At 41.2% G+C, this 20,062-nt stretch overlaps 1 protein-coding gene across 1 annotated transcript in view; it reads right to left on the bottom strand.

Moving 5' to 3' along the window:
* Positions 1-11,989: 11,989 nt before the first annotated feature.
* The window catches only part of LOC141305351 (galectin-8-like), a 40,908-nt gene continuing 32,835 nt past the window's right edge, over positions 11,990-20,062 (bottom strand). Inside the window, exon 6 of the mRNA XM_073832462.1 lies at positions 11,990-14,520. Coding sequence (XP_073688563.1) covers positions 14,371-14,520 — 150 coding nt within the window. The 3' untranslated portion in view covers positions 11,990-14,370. The remainder of the gene's footprint in view (positions 14,521-20,062) is intronic.

Raw genomic sequence — 20,062 nt, 5'->3', positions numbered from 1 at the left:
CACTTCTGCTTAAATCGTTACCAATCTGTACAATTTGTATGTGGATATTGCTTTGCTGGTGACTCCTGTTATAAGACATCACTCTTAAGCGCTACATAACTAAAATCAATAAGGAAAACGGTGCACAGTTGGCAAATGCATTCACAGTAACCCTCTGCTAGTTTGGATTTTAAGTTTACTGAATTGAAAGGGTTACACTTTAAAATCAACACAGAGACACATACACACAATATATAAAATGTTGCCATCCAGTTTCATTTGTTAACATTAACTATATTAGTTAACATGAACAATAATTAAATAGCATTTATTAATGTTAATTAATATTAAGCTAAAAAAAAAGTATTCATATATTGTTTAAAGGTAAATTAGTTTATGTACTGTGAATTAACATGAACATGAACACAGTTCATGTGGGTGTACAGCAATACACAAAGTGCTCTATAAACGCTTAATTCTTTCAAAATATCTTTAAAAATCAAGTTGAGTGTTTTAATGGGGCGATATATATATAACTGATCTTAAAATGATGGTTTTCGGATGTTTTGAACAGATAACAGCAAAGTTTGTTTTGTTGTCAAAGTTTGTCTTGAAATTTTTAATTATTATAATTTTATATTCAATAAATAACACTATGAAAATATTGTCTACAATGAAGATTATTCACTCATGCTTAAAAGTTGTATTTTTCTTAATCTTTTGCTATGTGACTGAATAGGACAAGTTCATGGTACAGTTCAGTAAAAATAAATAAAAAACAACAACTGCAAAATACAAACAATGAAAGATTTAATGACCCTTTATATTTTCTCAAAATATCAGGCATATTTATGTCGATTACGCTACAGCAATGTGCATCTTCCTCAAAGATGGTCTTAAGCAAAACAGCATGTTCCACTGGTCTCTCTCCCTTACACCCCTCCCCCCTTCAGTCACTCTTCAGTGACTCAATGGTGACTGAACACAGACAGGCACAGGCAGAGTGACAGCAGGTTTCTAATTTCTTTTTTTAATTTTCTTTAATTCATAGAAGCTTGTATAAAATTGATATTTACACCACTTGCTCAGAATGATAAGATCTCTGTGTGAAAAAAGTTGTAAAGAGTTTGGATGCTGCACTTTAAAGATATAAAAAAATTACGGTTATGTTTTTTACTACATCTTTAAAAAATCATCACGTCAACACCGTTCAAGATATCCCAAATCCGCTCGCAATTTAACATCTTCAGAATCTTCTCTTCATGTTAAAAAAGTTTGGTGTGAATACCTTATTTTTCTTAGAAGGAGTGTGAATTTGTTTACAGCCTGATTTTTCCAAAAATCCACATTCAAATCAAAATAGCCGGCTTCCTGTTGGTCTTAGCTAATGAGTTTGATTTAGAAAGTTGTCCAGATTGATGAGAACAATATATGTACAGAGTTTGGTGACTGTAGGAAAAACTAACCCCCCAACTTTTGTCAAAAGATGGCGCTATAGAGTGCCTGCTCCACGCCCATTTATGACCTTTTGCCAGTGTCTTACTGTCATTAATATTGACGTGTGTGTTGAGTTTCATGAAATTCTAAGCATGTTATCTGCCTTGAAAAGACAGGAATCAAATTTTAAAGTTTGACACGTTGCCATGGCAACAGTATTTGATTTATCATCAACCCCTTTACATATTCTCATCGGCCGTGTTTTGACATTATTTTGATGAAGTTTGAAGAAAATCAAGTTAAATTAAGAGGCTGATTTCAAAGGATTTTGAAAATGACACGCTTCCTGCTGCCAGTTGGTGGCGCTATAACTTTGACTCATAATAGTCACATTTATGGAATCGGCATCATACAACAAACAAACTGGTGAAGTTTCATAAGAATCAAGCAATGTGTGCAACAGTAATTAGACACTTCCTGTTTCTCATTTCTCGCCATAACTTTGTCGCCTTGCCACGGCCAAACCGTTCGAGATATCAAAAATCCCCTCGCAATTTAGCGTCCCCAATGTCTTGAGATCATGCTGACCGAGTTTGGTGACAATCCTATGGAAACCCTGGGAGGAGTACGTTAAATTCCAGAGCATGCGCTTTTTAAACAGCCCTAAATATCTCACTTCCTGTTGCGTTCAGCCCATGACATAGAGTACAAAAGTTGTTTGGCTCAGTGAGATCTATATGTGTACCGAGTTTCATATCAGTACGTGCAAGTATGTGTGCGCAGTACATCAAGTTTTCAAACTGTGTTCCAGGGGGCGCTGAAGAGGCCCTGAACCACGCCCGGGTCCCAGCCTCAGTGGCGTCCTGATGGCCGCAGATTCCGACGTGTGTGCAAATTTTCAAGAGTTTTTGAGTATGTTAAGGCCCCCAAAAGTGCCCGGAAGGTGTAAAAAAAAAAAAAAAAAAAAAAAATTAAAGCTGCAAGCAGCGATGACCGGGCCCTCGCCAACTGTGCAGTCGCCATCCCGATAGCATCAGGAAAACGGTGCCCAGTTGGCACATGCATTCACAGTAACCCTTTGGACTAACCCTAACTGTCTCTCCTCCTCTCTGACTCTTTCTCGTACCACCCATCCCCCCTCCTTACACTCAACCACTTACCACACAAACACACACATTGAGTGCAGAGCAGAGTGAGATCAGATATGTTTTTTTATTTTCTTTCATTCGTGGAGTTTTGTATAATTATGAAATGAACTGTGTTTGATCAGAATGAATAGTTATTTGTATGAAAAAAGTTTCAAAGAGTTAGGATACTGCACTTTAAATATATAAATCATTGAAAATTGAAAATGGAAAATGAAATTCTAAGCACGCTATCTGCCTCAAAAACACAGGAAACATATATTTGAATGTATTTTTTATTTTTATTTATTTGCCATGGCAACAGCATTTGATGCATCAGGGCCGCCTTTACAGACTCTCATCGGTCGTGTTTTTACATTATTCTGATGAAGTTTGAAGAAAATCGAGTACAAATATATTGTTCGTTGTTCGTTCGTGTTTGTTAGCTCATTAACCATTGTTAACAAAAGAGACCCTATTTTAAATAGTTACCATGTTTTATGATCTACAACCATTTTTAAATATTATTTTAATGATCTATAAGCATCTGTGAAATAATTATAAACAAATATATTAAAAATAAATACATATTAACTTAGTTGATGTATTTGTTTCTCATTCTAATTAAGTGAACTGAGCAGTATAGTGTCATAAGATTTTTTATTCTATCAGTGAGAGTCTATATATGTATATAAATCATATAATTTTTCCTTAAAAGATTAAAAAAAGATTTTAATGCTCTTTAAGCACCTATACAAAATAATTATGTAAAAGTACACTGACAGTACAGTACATATCAACTGATTCTATGGATTATTGTCATTCCTATACACTGACAATGAGCTAAATAGCATTAGAGGTCAAACGATTCTTTATCTTATGAGGACCTCTAGTGTTCATCCCTGGTATTAGAGCTTTAATCTGACAAATTTATATGACACTTTTAATGTTTTTGGGGCCTCTGAGCATGATAACATTTTGAAACTACACGTATTTCCTAAGAATTTCTTGTTCTTTATATGTAAAAAGTTTTGATGAGTTAGAATAATGCAATTTAAAGATATATGAAAATAACTCTTCATCTTTTTTATTGTTACTTTCATAAATCACCACATCAACACCGTTCAAGATGTCCCAAAGCCGTTCACAATTTAACATCTTCAGTATCTTGGCATCATGTTGACAAAGTTTGGTGTGAACTGTCTGATTCTGCTATGAGTGATATGAATTTATTCACAGCTATATTTAAAAACACAGGAAACAAATGTTAAAGTTTGACACGTTGCCATGGCAACAGCGTTTGATGTATCAAGGACCCCTTCACAGATTCTCATCGGCCGTGTTTTGATATTATTCTGATGAAGTTTGAAGCAAATTGAGTAAAATTAAGAGGTTGATTTAAAAGCGTTTTGCAAGCAACACACTTCCTGCTGCCAGTTGGTGGCGCTATAACTTTGACTCATAATAGTCACATCTCTGTGATCGGTATCATACGACGAACAAACTGCTAAAGTTTGGTCAAAATCAGATAAATTGTGTCAAAATTATTAGACATTTCCTGTTTCTCATTTCTCGCCATAATTTGTCGCCCTGCCACGGCCAAACCGTTCGAGATACCAAAAATCCCCTGGCAATTTTGCATTCCCAATATCTTGAGATCATGCTGACCGAGTTTGGTGGCCATCGGTGGAAAGGTCTAGGAGGAGTATTTCAAATTCCACAGCTTGATTTTTCCAAAAATCCATATTTAAATAAAAATAGCTGACTTCCTGTTGGTCGTAGCTAATGGGTGTAAATTAGAAAGTTGTCCGGCTTGATGAGTCCAATATATGTACCGAGTTTGGTGACTGTAGGACAAAGTAACCCCCCAACTTTTGTCAAAAGGTGGCGCTATGGAGCGCCTGCTCCACGCCCATTTATGGGCTTTTATCAGTGTTTAACTGTCATTAATACAGATGTGTGTGTTGAGTTTCATGAAATTCTAAGCATTTTAAGTGGCTCAAAAACACAAAAAACTAAAGTTAAAGTTTGACATGTTGCCATGGCAACATGATAAAAGTTAGGGATAACGCCCTTCACAGATTCTTATCGGTCGTGTTTTGACATTATTGTGATGAAGTTTGAAGCAAATTGAGTCAAATTAAGAGGCTGAGTTTAAAGCGTTTCAAAAACGTCACGCTTTCTGCTGCCAGTTGGTGGCGCTATAACTTTGACTCATAATAGTCACATCTCTGTGATCAGCATCAGACGACGAACAAACTGCTGAAGTTTGGTCAAAATCAGACAAAGTATGTCAAAGTTATTAGGCACTTCCTGTTTCTCATTTCTCGCCATAAATTTGTCGCCCCGTCACGGTCAAACCGTTCGAGATATCAAAAATCCCCTGGCAATTTTGCATCACCAATGTCTTGAGATCATGCTGACCGAGTTTGGTGGCCATCGGTGGAAAGGCCTAGTAGGAGTATTTCAAATTCCATTGCATGCACTTTTTAGACATCCCTGAATAGCCGACTTCCTGTTTGGCGAAGCACGGACTATGAGTGTGAAATTTGTTCGGCCCGATGAGGTCTATATGTGTATGAATTTTGGTGACTGTAGGTCAACCGTTGTGCGCTCCAGAGCCCTTCAAAAGTCGCAATTTTTAACGCTGTGCCATGCCCCCCCCCAGGTGACCCCCCCATGTCAAAGTCTGTCCGGCCCTGATGGCCGCAGGTTCCAATGTGTGTGCAAAGTTTCAAGAGTTTTCGTGTATGTTAAGGCCCCCGAAATCCCCCAAAACATTGAAAAAAAAATAAAAATAATAATAATAATAATAATTAAAGCTGCAAGCAGCGATGACCGGGCCCTCGCCATATGCGCAGTCACCATCCCGATAGCATCAGGAAAACGGTGCCCAGTTGGCACATGCATTCTGTCATGTATCTGGTCTGTCTTCTCATCATGAACTCTTGCACACACATTCTGGACTGCAATCCCCATAAGCCACTGCACCAATCACTGCACACAGCTGCTCCTCGTTTTCCACCGAACTGATTGCTGCAAACACCTGTTTCACATTTACCCACATGCATTTAAGCCACTCACACACACAGCCACCTTGCAAAGTCTTATCGTTCCATATGGTCGTAATTCTAAGCGTTTTTCTCTGTGTTGGATTATCTGTGTATGACTCTGGACTGTGTACCCCGTTGACGATTCCTGCTTCCTGCCATTGCGACCATTCCCTGTCTATCGAACTGTTTCCCGGATTACCTACGTTGTTCCTGTTTTCTGGTGATTATTCTGGCCTGTTGACGATTCAAATAAATGCTGCAAATGGATCCGCACGTCTCAGTCTGACTCCATGTGACACATTCACAGTAACCCTCTGCCACTTTGGATTTAAAGTTTACAGAATTGAAAGGGTTAATTAAAATCAACACACAGACACATACACACAATATTTAAAATTTTGACATCCAGTTTAATTTGTTAACATTAACTATATTAGTTAACATGAACAATAATTAAATAGCATTTATTAATGTTAATTAATATTAAGCTAAAAAAAAGTATTCATATATTATTAAAAGGTACATTAGTACATTTATTTATATTTGTTAAAAATATTTGTGGGTTCATGTATTAATAATACATTATAAGGGTATTCTTAAGGCATTATAATGAATGCATAATAAATTATAAAAAACCTTATAATATGTTGTATCATCTCATGAGCATTCATAAGAACAGTTTTAATGTATTAGAATTTTTTTTTTTTATTATAGCTTTTATGAGTATGATTACCTCCTCATAGTTATAATGTATAAGTCTCATATTTTGCCATCTTACTGATGTCACTTTACTTAAAGCATACAAAGATCACTTATAAGTAATAATAATAATAATTCTCAAATAGCCATAAGATCAGGTATCAGATCAGATGAATGTATAATATGATCAGTTTAATTATTTTGATGGTACCCGTTAGACAGCTTTTTATAAGTAACTCTGCAACTGCATGTCAGCTAGCAGTAATTATTATTTGTTGTGGTAAATATATGCTAACACTGTATTTAGACAGTTCCCCAAAAGACAAACTGATTATAAGTAACTTTGCAAGAACATGAACCTTCTACTTAGCCTAACATTAAACTAAGTCTACACTGTAAGGAGTGTTAGTTGGTGAGAGTTAGTTGTTAATAGTCAATAGAATAGAATATAATGTAAAAAATAAATCTAATGTGATATAGTCCATTACAAATGAAGTAGGTTTAAAATGGTGTCTACTGTGTGTTATAAATAATCATAATCTTAAAAGTTATAACCTCTAATATTTAAGTATTATAATGTATGATAATTGTTGTTATGAATATTCATTGGATGATATAATATACGTTTTTTTATAATGCATTATGCGTTCATTATAATGCCTTAGAAATACCCTTATAATAGGGGCTTCATAGAAAGTGTTACCAAATCAGTGAGAGACAAACAAAACATTTCATAATTTTTCATTAAAAAATCACTAATTTTTTTATGCTTTTTAGTGTTTATTTTAAAAATAGGTAAAAGTATTGTGACAGTACAGTACATAACAACTCCAAATAAATCTATGCATTCGTTTCTTTGTTGCACATTGAGAATGAACAGAATAGGATTAGAGGTAAAAATATTCCTTATCATGCGAGGACCTCTGGTGTTCATCCCTTGTATTACAGTCTTCATTTCTCCCTCTCTCACTTCTGGATACTTTTAATGTTTTTGGGGCCTCTGAGCATGATACAATTTTGATACCAAGCGTATTTTCTAAGAATGATTTGTTCTTCATATATACAAAGTTTTGAAGAGTTGGTATTAGGCACTTTAAAGATATAGAAAAATTAATGCAACTTTTTTTACTGTGACTTTTAAAAAATCACCACATCAACACCGTTCAAGATATCCAAAATCCGCTCACAATTTAGCATTTTGAGTATATTCTTATCATGTTGACAAAGTTTGGTGTGAACTTCTTGTTTCTGCTTTGTTTAGTATGATTTTATTTACAGCCTGATTTTTCCAAAAATCCACATTCAAATAAAAATACCCAACTTCTTGTTTATTATAGCTAATAAGTGTTAATTAGAAAGTTGTCCGGCTTGATGAGACCAATATATGTACCGAGTTTGGTGACTGTAGGCAAAACTAAACCCCCAACTTTTGTCAAAAGGTGGCGCTATAGAGTGCCTCCTCCACGCCCATTTATGGGCTTTTATCAGTGTCTAAATATCATTAATACAGATGTGTGTGTTGAGTTTCATGAAATTCCAAGTATTTTAAGTGGCTCGAAAACGCAAAAAACTAAAGTTAAAGTTTGACACGTTGCCATGGCAACATGATAAAAGTTATCGATAATGCCCTTCACAGATTCTCATCGGCCGTGTTTCGACATTATTGGGATGAAGTTTCAAGCAAATTGAGTAAAATTAAGAGGCTGATTTAAAAGCATTTAGAAAACGTTGCGCTTTCTGCTGCCAGTTGGTGGCGCTATAACTTTAACTCATAATAGTCACATCTCTGTGATTGGCATCAGACGGTGAACAAACTGCTGAAGTTTGGTCAAAATCAGACAAAGTGTGTTAAAGTTATTGGATACTTCCTGTTTCTCATTTCTCGCCATAACTTTGTCGCCCCGCCACGGCCAAACCGTTCGAAATATCAAAATTCCCCTGGCAATTTTGCGTCCCCAATGTCTTGAGATCATGCTGACCGAGTTTGGTGGCCATCGGTGGATACACCTAGGAGGAGTATATCAAATTCCATTGCATGCGCTTTTTAGACATCCCTGAATAGCTGACTTCCTGTTGGGCGAAGCACTGACTTTGAGCATGAAAGTTGTTCGGCCCGATGAGTTCTATATGTGTATGAATTTTGATAAATGTAGGTCAACCGGTGTGTGCTCCAGTGTCCCTCAAAAGTAAAAATTTTTAACGCTGTGCCACGCCCCCCCCCAGGTGACCCCCCCATGTCAAAGTTTGTCCGGCCCTGATGGCCGCAGGTTCCAATGTGTGTGCAAAGTTTCAAGAGTTTTCGTGTATGTTAAGGGCCCCGAAATGACCCAAAACATTGATGAAATAATAATAATAATAATAATAATAATAATAATCCTTAGAAAAACAATAGGGCCTTCGCCCATTCTGGGCTCGGGCCCTAATAATCCTTAGAAAAACAATAGGGCCTTCGCCCTTTTGGGCTCGGGCCCTAATAAGAACCCTTAGAAGAACAATAGGGCCTTCGCCCTTTTGGGCTCGGGCCCTAATAAGAATCCTTAGAAGAACAATAGGGCCTTCGCCCTTTTGGGCTCGGGCCCTAATAATAAACGGAGCAGATTCAATAGGGTCCTCACACCATCGGTGCTCGGGCCCTAAGAAACGGAGCAATTCCAATAGGGTCCTCGCACTGCAGTGCTCAGGCCCTAATAAACGGAGCAATTCCAATAGGGTCCTCGCACTGCAGTGCTCGGGCCCTAAAAATAAGAACCCTTAGAAGAACAATAGGGCCTTCGCCCTTTTGGGCTCGGGCCCTAATAATCCTAAGGAAAACAATAGGGCACTTCGCCCCTTTGGGCTTATGAAAAAATAAATGCAGAAAGTTTACTGCGATGGGTAGGTTTAAGTGTTGATACAGTATTGTAATTACTATGTCTATGGAAAGCTTCCACAAAACATTGAAACATGGTCAGGTCCACAATACCCCTTACTGTTTGACCTGTTAAAATAAAAAGGTTCCTTTATTTATTTTGATATTAGTGTTTATAAACATGCATGACAAACACTTTGAGATTTTATATTTCATCTGAAATTTCTCACTCTAGATTAATTGATGAATCAGTATTTTGAACAATGGCTTCTGTGCTAGCCATCCTCTGTGAGGGAACATCACAGCATGCACGCCCCGAAGGCATCGTGGATGGGGATTCTTGCTGGAAGACGCACATGTATGGCACCCACACAGAATAACCTATTGTGCATTTTAAACAGCGCAAAACATTAGATGCTGCATCCGGTGCCAAAATATTACCAATATCTGACGATATCTTATAAATTAAAGTAATTGTTGTTTATGAAAAATAAAAACGCAAAAAGTTCACTGTGATGGGTAGGTTTTAGAGGGTAATACAGTATAAGATGTATTACTATAATGTAAATATAAATATAATCATTTCTAATTATAATGTAGAAACTTAAATTTTCTGCTAAGTTGCTTTATAACAATTTGTATTGTGAAAAGCGTTAACTGAATTAAATTATGTCTATGGAAAGCCTCCATAAAACATTTGACATGCCAAGACATGTCGGAGGCCACAATATTCCTTATCTTTTGGCCTGTTAAAATATATATAATTTTTTTTTCCATTTGGTGTTTATAATCTTACTTGACAATCTCTTTTCCTGCTCCTGGAAAAATGTACAACATTTAATATTTTTAGCAACGGCTAAAACTAGTGTAATTGCTTTGTTTTATATCGTGTGTGATCACATTATTTATTTATAATCATTACATATATAAGAGCAAAAGACTTGGATGATTGAATGCGAGAGAGAGAGAGAGAGAGAGAGAGAGAGAGAGAGAGAGAGAGAGAGAGAGAGAGAGAGAGAGAGAGAGAGTCTGACATCCCCCACCCTCTCCTCCAATTTCACACCACCATGAGGAAGACAGACAGAGAGGATCTCATAAGTTGGATATTAAATTTTTCAACATAAACCATATGCATTTTGTGAACATCTCATTTGAGGTAGTATGGTCGTAACGTAAAGATGTGTTTTACCTCACTCTCTGGAAAAATTAAAAAAGAGTCTTTTTTTCATTAACCTCAAAGTTTTTGTTTTTATTTATTATTAGGCTTACTGTTTCTTTATTGATTTATTTTCAATTATTATGAGGGATGTTTTTTATTTAAAACTTTTTTATACAAGCATATTGCATATTGCGATGAATGGTCCCCATTGGCTAGGGTGACCAGATTTCTCATGAATTGTGATTGCACGGTGATATTGTTTTACAACGAGCTTGGCTAGCTTTATTAGGCTGTTCTCCTGTGACAGAACACCTACTACTACTCACTTTGATCACTCAGTCGTACAGACATTTTTAAATACAGGACAAAACATTTTTTCTTAAGTCGGGACACTACAAATAGAGCTATAATACGGGACTGTCCCAGGAAAAGTGGGACATCTAGTCAACCTACCATTGGCACATAAAGTAACAAAGACTGCTAAAGTCAACAGATTTTATAAACAGATATACCAATCTTTGTCTAAAAAACATAATGCGACCAAAGTTATTTTAACTCACTGTACTTTGGCTCTAGCCTGGGTTTCCCCATCCTGCCTTGCGCAGCGCAATTTTATTCACGCTGCTAGTCAGTCTGGAAACCATGGACCTAATTTTCACCTAAGATAGGGAACCAATCACAGAACGGGGAGGGAGCAGCAAGACGATGACGCCTTCTATGCGACTCACCGAAGCAGTTTGTTACTATGGATCCAGCATGGCAGCAGACGCAAAGTTATCTTTCTTGTCTACACTGGACGCGAGCGGCGCGACAAATGACATTAGAACCTATGCTGTCTACACTGGATGCGGCGCGACACGGCAAATCCCCGACAGTGACGTGCTCACACAAAGTTTAAATGATTTGCAACGTTCGTCTTGTCGCGTCCAGTGTAGACAGACTTTAGCTGTTGCGGCGCGGCAACTGTCGCGTCCGGTGTAGCGGTATAGTGTTCTAAGTAGTTTAGAACGCAAGATTATTTTGAAAAAAGAGCAACTTTTGGCATTCGCTCTACATACGTCATCCGGTATAATTGAAACGATTGGCTATGCGCTACGCACAGGCGCTTTTGATAGACATTCGTATCGCCCAATGAACGGCTCTGGGCATTCGTAAACCACGCCTCAAATACGAGAAAATGAACATGTGGTTCCCAGACCACGAATCATGACGAAGTCATAACGTGGTCTGGCGGTAGCCAGGCTACTTTGGCTCTGAATCTCAAGTGAAAATTGCCCTCTACAAAATAGTGGATTACTCATTCATGGATTAAATATTCATCCATGACATGTAATATTTTGGCTTTCATCACTATTCATGTTCTACATCTTTCTTCAGAGAAAATATGATCAAAATCATTATTTCGAGCCGGGGAAGCTTATGAAAAAAAAAAAAAAAAACTTATGTGTTTTTCCTTGGTGGCTTTGGCCACACACCAAAACTTGTTTCTCCTGTGCGGGGGATTTACGATCATTTACTTTGATAAGGGTAAGGGACACTTTGTGTGAAGGGGTTTTGCCATCTTGACCGCTGTTCACTACACTACTCTATAGCATCTACTCTGTAGTCTTTGTGCAGCCAAAAATCATAAAATAATCATACAATCATATAAGAACCATACAATAACTATTCTGTGAAATTTAAGCCACATTTAATGCAGAAATTGCATTACATTACACTTTTCAAACCAAACATTTCACAAAGGCGTCTGCTAAATTTTAAACAATAAAACAATAGATAAACTATATAAAAGAAAAACAAAGTATTTTAGCCATTTTTGTCATACATTTACCAAAGATAATTAATTTACTAATGCCATGAACTACACCTCTATTAACTTGACATCATTTAGAATATCCACTAAAAATCACTCTGAAACCAGCTGGGTAAACGTAATTGCAAAAAAGGCTAAGACAATTAAAGTTAAAGGATTAACATGATCCACTGACTGTACCCATCAATTATTCAAAACATTTCACCAAAGTAATCGTAGTTATGATATTACTACCAAGTGATGCCTAGATGAACATTCTGTTATTATTTAAGATTTAAAGTTATTTGACCTAATCTAAGCAAAAATCAAGAAAATTTAAATTTGTAGCCCTAGAATGCAGCCCGTAGTATACTCTATAACTGAATAATGATAGAGTAAGCAAGCAATTAAATGTTAAATCAATCATTTAATGCAATGCTTTCAGTCGTCTTCATAGAGAACACTTGGATTAAAAAAAGTAGGTTCTGATAATAAGTCATTCATGTTAAGTGATGGCTGATGGTAAAAACACAGTTAAAGGGGTCCTATTATGCTCTTTTACAAAGTCTTTATTTAGTTTTAGGGCTGCACTAGAAGGAAAGGAAAGAAAGGAAAGTAGGTGAAGTGAGGCCAAGTATGGTGACCCATACTAGGAATTTGTGCTCTGCATTTAACCCATCCAAGTGCACACACACAGTAGTGAACACATACACACACACACACACACACACACACACACACACACACACACACACACACACACACACACACACACACACACACACACACACACACACTGTGAACACACACCCGGAGCAGTGGGCAGCCATTGCTGCGGCGCCTGGGAAGCAGTTGGGGGATCGGTGCCTTGCTCAAGGGACTCACCTCAGTCATGGTATTGAGGGTGGAGAGAGTGCTGTACATTCACTCCCCCCACCTACAATCCCTGCCGGACCTGAGACTCGAACCTGCAACCTTTGGGTTACAAGTCCGACTCTCTAACCATTAGGCCATGGCTGCCCCCCGTGGAGAACATGCTCTCATGCTTGGTGGTTCGAAAAACATCATTTTTCACATAATTTACATTATTACAATGGTTTTCTCCCCAGGCTGGCACAAAAGGCTTGATTAGTTCCAGGTTCCACCATGCATTGTGATTGGTTAGCAGTCCCAGGATTATTTTTAACATAACTCAGATTGCATTCGTCTGAAAGCAGGAAGTCATATACACCTAGGATGCATGATGGGTGAGTAATTAATACCCTACAGTAGCGTTGGCCCTATCATCAGCCTGCAAGATCGACGATACATGATATTATCATTATTGTGCTAATGTATTTAATTATTTACATGTCCGAAAACATAAGGCTAGTGAAGCTATCTACACTCTATGATGAATAAATCTCTTACCACACACCTGCACACATCTACGGAGCAGCTTTGACGCATCCACGGATGATCGTCAATCTTTTCAAGGTTCATGTTTACAGCAGCCGCGACTTGCGCATATTTCGACCCTCTATACCACACACATCAAGGCGCGCCTCCAGCATGGATACCGGAGCAGTTTGCGGACACATTAGTCCAGGGGTGCCCAACCCTGTTCCTGGAGATCTACTATCCTGCAAAGTTCAGCTCCAACCCTGAAGAAACACACCTGAACCAGCTAATTAACCTCTTAAGTAGCACTTGATAATTACAGTCAGCTGTGTAGGAGCAGGGCTGGAACAAAAATCTGTAGGTAGGTAGATCTCCAGGAGCAAGGTTGAGCAGCCCTGCATTGGTCAAAGCTCACGTTTATACGAGCCGAACTGCAGCTCGCTGAAGCATGCCAGAAGCTGCTGTCCAGAATACATCGCTAAAGTTAGGCGAATCCCACACCAGCCAATGACTGGAATTTCCGTAGCCAGGATTTACGTTGTGACATCATAGCATCAGGAAAACAAACGCTGTAAGGAGCTGTTTGTTGTAGTTCTTGAAAGGGATTAAAAAAAAATCTCCCTTTGGAGTGGACTTTGAGATTTGTAACTTTGTAGATGTTTTTTTATGCCATAACATACATACCACACACTGGCTAAAGTTCAAAAAGTGAAAAAGCATGATAGGACCCCTTTAAAACTTACATAGTTAACAACTTACATTTTTTTCCCTGTCATACATTGGTTTTATTGACTTGAAACATCATAGCATAACCATATGATCTTTAAAATCATGCATGCTGAGGAACACTGGAAAGAGAAGTGAGGAAAAATCTAAATATCCCGATGATGCTTTCCATCTCACCACAATTGAACATTTTGCAGTTCCACGTCACCCAGAATCTCCAGCTGATCAATGGAGCTCAAGTCCTGCACTCTGTGCCTATAATCCAGTAGGTGGGATCCGTCAACTGCTATCCTAAATTGATGAAGCTGACATAGGATGATCATCTGCCAAGATGAAACAAAATTTTTTTTTCCAGTTTAAAAAAAATACCATGCTTGCACAAGAAATAATGTACATATAGCACATTATTTTGAAATCTTCATTGACGCTTTGTTACAGCATGGGTTTGTTTCTTTCTTAAATTTAGCTTTACATTAAACAGTGTTAGCAACATGTTAAAACATGCTAGCAACATGTCAATAACAAGGTAAAACATGCTAGAATTGTAATACCAACATGCCACATTAAAATGTCGTAAAAAAATATATATTAGAAACATTATTGTCTCAAATATGCTTGAAAACGCAAACAATGTGACCAGATGTTGTTTGAAGGAGTCATTGGATGCAAAACTCACTTATACATGTTGCTTGAACATTAATGTTTGTTGGCAGTTTGTGTACACAACCTTTTTACAATGATAAAAATCCACCCAGTGGTATTTTTTAATCTTTAAAGGGGTCATCGGATGCCCATTTTCCACAAGTTAATATGATGCTTAAGAGTCCCAATGAAAAGTTTTGTAATATACTTTGATTAAAAATTCACTCATTTTACCTGGTAAAAATAGCTCTATTCTCAGCAAACGATTTCAGTACATGGCCCTCTGCTCACCCCGCCCCTCAGTTCTGTGGGGCGTGTCATCACATCACATATGGGGTGTTGCCTAGACAACAGTTGAGGGTATTATTTGAGGAAATAATGGTAACAGGCGGCTTTAAAGACACATCTGTGCAACCATATCAATTTGAACTGGAGTTGGACCTGGAACAAGATGACACCCGCGAAGAAGTTCGGCAATTACGGCTTAAACAGGGCGTTACTGGATGGTGTCACAGTCCTGTCTGTTTATTTCACATGGTTTCTCCCATTGTCTTCCCCTGTCATTTTGTCATCATTGGATTCGCCCTCATCATCCTGTCATCCCCATCACCTGTGTTTAATTAATTATCTGCCTTTATAAGTCTGTCTTTGTCTTGAGTTCCCTGTCGGTCTTTATATTGTTTTGATGTTTCTTCGTGTGTGGATGTTCCTGCCTGTTCCTGCTTGTCAACCTGAAGATTTATATTAAATATCACGTTTGTTTGTTATCTCGTGTCCCGTCTCGTTAGTCCTGCACGACAAACCCTGACAGAAAGACTGACCCAAACAGTTTCACGGCATGTTTCCCTGCTTTATTTTCCGGTTTGTTCTGAGTTTAGTTTTTCTTTTCCCTTAATGGATATCCCTGCCGTCCTCATCATCCTCCTGGAGCAGGGGAACCGCTCTCTCGAGGACCACACAAGTGACTTTGTGTACCTCGTGCCACAGACGCATTACCCGGACAGCTGCCTGTGCACGTTCTTCCGTGCAGGACTCAACATCGCCACGAAAGCGCAGCTGTCCGGGGAGGGTCCTCGATAGAGCTTCGCCGATTACGTTGAGTGGGTGCTGGCGTCCTGTGGATCGTCATCGACTGTGGACATCGTCGAGAAGGACGTCAGCTCCACTCCAGACCCAGAGCCCAGCCAAACATCACCCCTCATGCAGAGTATGAGCCCGCATTCACTGCGGACGGAGAGCCTGAGCCCGGAGCGACCACAGTATGGAGTGCCAATGGGATCATAACCTCCGACCAAGTGTGAGAGCCGGCCTCTACATCAACGACAGTGGAGTGCTTCGTGGAGCAAGAGGGGGCGGTAGAGAGCCCTGCCCACTGCACCACCACTGGGGGTGAGCATGAGCAACACTCTGGGGACTTAATAGACTTTTTCACAGAAACACTGGCCTGCCTGAACTTCCCACCTACCCGCCCTCTTCTGCCTATGCCTGGATCTCTGCTGGTTCCGTCCAGCCATCCTGAATCTCCGCTGGTTCCGTCCAGCCGTCCTGAATTTCCGCTGGTTCCGTCCAGCCGTCATGAATCCCCGCTGGTTCCGTCCAGCCATCCTGAGTCTCCGCTGGTTCCGTCCAGCCATCCTGAGTCTCCGCTGGTTCTGTCCAGCCGTCCTGAATCTCCGCTGGTTCCGTCCAGCCGTCCTGAATCTCCGCTGGTTCCGTCCAGCCATCCTGAGTCTCCGCTGGTTCCGCCAAGCCTTCCTGAATCTCCGCTGGTTCCGCCCAGCCTTCCAGAATCTCCGCTGGTTCCGTCCAGCCGTCCTGAATCTCCGCTGGTTCCGTCCAGCCATCCTGAGTCTCCGCTGGTTCCGCCAAGCCTTCCTGAATCTCCGCTGGTTCCGCCCAGCCTTCCAGAATCTCCGCTGGTTCCATCCAGCCTTCCAGAAACCCCGCTGTCTTCTGTCAGTCCCCTTGCTCACCCTCAGTCCTCCATCTGTGCAGTGGGCTCGCCGTAGGTCTGCCAGCTTCCATCGGCGTCTCGGCTGGAGGATCACTCATCTCCCCCTCCAGCCTCAGAGTCCAGAACTCCGCCTCGGCCCTCCGACCCTGCGGCTCCACCACGGCTCTCAGCTCCCTCATCTTCAGCGTCACCCGTCGGCCCACCAGCTCCATTGGGCTTCCTCGTCCCTCCGGCTCCGCTTTGGTCGGTTGTCGTCCCGCCATCGCCTACGGACTCTACTCCTCTGGCTACACCTCGTCGCTCCGTCCCATCGGCTCCGTTGGGCTCCTCCCTCCCCCCGGCTCCACCTCAGTCCTCTGTCGCTCCGGCTCCACCACCCTCTGGATCTCCGCCTCCGCCTTGGTTGCCAGAGCCTCTGGCTACGCCTTGGCCCTCCGGATCCTCGGTGTCGCCCAGGATCTTCGGCTCTCCGTCTCCGCCTCGGGCTCCTCCTCCACCTGCTCTGCCTCTGTCGGTCGGACCCCTGGAGTCGTCAGCCCGTCCTCCACCATAGCTCCTCCCTCCGTCGGCTCCACAGTGGGTCTTCATGGCTGTGACCTGGGTCTTGCTCTGTGCCTCCTGCTCCGGGTCCCTCCTGTTTCCTCCCTGGCTCCTCCCACCTTCGTCGCCCCCTTGGACTCTGTTTGTTGTCCCCCTCCAGGGGTGCCGTCCTCCGCCGAAACCTCCTCCCACATGGACTCTGTTTTTTTTTCGCCTCTCTTCTCCTTTTTTTTGTTGTTTCCTACGGCGCAAGGACGCGCCTTTTCGGAGGGGGGCGTAATGTCACAGTCCTGTATGTTTATTTCGCATGGTTTCTCCCATTGTCTTCCCCTGTTATTTTGTCATCATTGGTTTTGCCCTCATCATCCTGTCATCCCCATCACCTGTGTTTAATTAATTATCTGCCTTTATAAGTCTGTATTTGTCTTGAGTTCCCTGTCGGTCTTTATATTGTTTTGATGTTTCTTCGTGTGTGGATGTTCCTGCTTGTCAACCTGTAGATTTATATTAAATATCCCATTTGTTTATCTCGTGTCCCGTCTCATTAGTCCTGCACGACAAACCCTGTCAGATTGTTAGTAAACTTAGTGTTACTTTGATTTATCTTTGTAAGTACTGGCAGGGTAGAGTACTGAGAGAGAAACAAATGTGATGTGTTTACTAAGGTATAGTTGATTGAACAAGAGCCAATAAGTGCTCGGTTAACATAACTTACCCTGTCTTTATATTGAAATACATAAATGTGAGTAGTTATGGTCTATACTCATGTGCAGTTGTGGGCTGTAAACACTATTTTGCAGGTATTGCATTAAAGTTACCATTCTTTTTTGTGTGTGATCAACATTTTATTGCTATTGTACATTCACAAGTCACTATTTTAGGGAGGCTATGAATCCAAAATGTTTTTGCACATATGTGCGGAGTATACCAGTTCTCTTTTGATACTTCACCCGTACTGCTTCTGAAAAATGCTTTGGGGAAAACTACTTTTTCTCCGAGGCTGAAGCATTTTTTAATAACGCAGTGTTACTGCACAGCCATTGGTTCGTGCAATGAGTAAATGGCGACGACTCGCGCCAGATTCCGCCAGAATGGGCGGAGTAACTGGCTATATAAGCGTGCATTTCGCCATAGGATCTCAGATCCTTCTCCTTCAGCGACGACTTCACAGCTTCGCAGAGACTGACTTCGCTCTCAAGGAAGAAACCTTCACCTTGGAAGAAGCTACTCGTCATGGTTAAAGAGCAAATTTCTATTTTCTGGCATTGTTTCAAATGCTGCGCCGTTTCTGTCGCTCGAGCAGAACTGCCCTGCACGCCGCTGATGGTCATCTCTCGACCCTGCTCCCTTGCCATCTACACAACCCAGCGCAGCCAGCACTGGCATGGACGCCAAATTATTCCACATCCTGTCTAAAGCTGTTGAAGAGCTGGGATTGGACTGGTCTCCGCCTGAGGAGCCCACACGCAGCCATCTGGACGAATGGTTCCTGCCGGGGCGCCGCCAGGCCCCTCGTCAAAGAGCGTCACCGTTCTTCCCAGAAGTTCATGACGAGATCACTAAGTCATGGCGCGTTTCCTAATTAGCCCGCCTACGCGCCTCTTCTTCCTCCGCCCTCACTACGGTCGACGGCGCTGAAGAGAAGGGTTATGACAAGCTGCCTCCACTAGATGAGTCTGTGGCTACTTGTGCCACTTGTGGCTCAATTTGACGGAGATCAAGGATGCGGATAAAGTCGCTACCCTTTCCCCGAAGCGCCAAGGACCCCAGACCAAGGTAGTGCTGGACCAGGCGCCCCCAGCGTCTTCCTGATCTCAAGAACAGGAAGAGGAAGGGGCCAAGTCTCGCCAGAGCTGGACCAGCCCCCAAGTTGCCTCTGTTAAGCCTCCAATCACCCCGTTCTGTTCCGGGTGCCGAAGGCTGCATGTTTGTGCAAAACATGATTGTGACTCACGGGCCCGTTCTGTTAGTGTCCTCACAGCATACCGCTGTTATAGTGGAGAAAATAAAAAACAAACATTCTCAAAAAGAGAGCAAATTTCCTCTTCCACTGCTATTGAGCAGCCATCTCAGCTGCTCGAACCAATGCAACCCCTCGCTACACGGGCCAAGGCCTGGCAGGCCATCCCCAAAGTGTCGAAATGGGTTTTTGGAAATAACAGAACGAGGTTACACACTTCAGTTTGCTCGAAGACCCCCACACTTCAGCAGAGTGGTCTCCACCTCAGTCCACAGCAAGGACGTAGACGTCCTGCGTGCAGAGGTGAAGAATTTGCTGGCAAAAGGAGCCATAGAGACAGTTCCCCCAGCCCAGAGCGAGTCAGGCTTTTACAGTCGTTACTTCCTCGTTCGAGGCGGACGGCGGTGTAAGACTTATCCTCGACCTCAGATGTCTGAATTACGTCCTCAGCAGATGGTCATTCAGAATGATTACACTGAAACAGATCCTCTCGCAAATATGCCCAGGGGACTGGTTTTGTTCGCTGGTTCTGAAAGATGCATACTTTCACATCCAGATTGCCCCCCATCACAGGCAATTCTTGAGATTCGCCTTTGAGGGAGTGGCTTATCAGTACATAGTCCTTCCTTTTGGACTGTCCCTAGCTCCCCGCACGTTTACGAAGTGCATGGACGCTGCTCATTCCCCTCTGAGACAGATGGGAATTCGCGTCCTGAATTACTTTGAAGACTGGCTCATTCTGGCCCAGTCAAAGGACGAGCTAATACAT

Source organism: Garra rufa, unplaced genomic scaffold (assembly GCF_049309525.1).
Source record: "Garra rufa unplaced genomic scaffold, GarRuf1.0 hap1_unplaced_002, whole genome shotgun sequence".
Taxonomy (NCBI): domain Eukaryota; kingdom Metazoa; phylum Chordata; class Actinopteri; order Cypriniformes; family Cyprinidae; genus Garra; species Garra rufa.
Note: the sequence above shows the minus strand (reverse complement) of the source record. Positions and strands in the feature narration are given on the sequence as shown.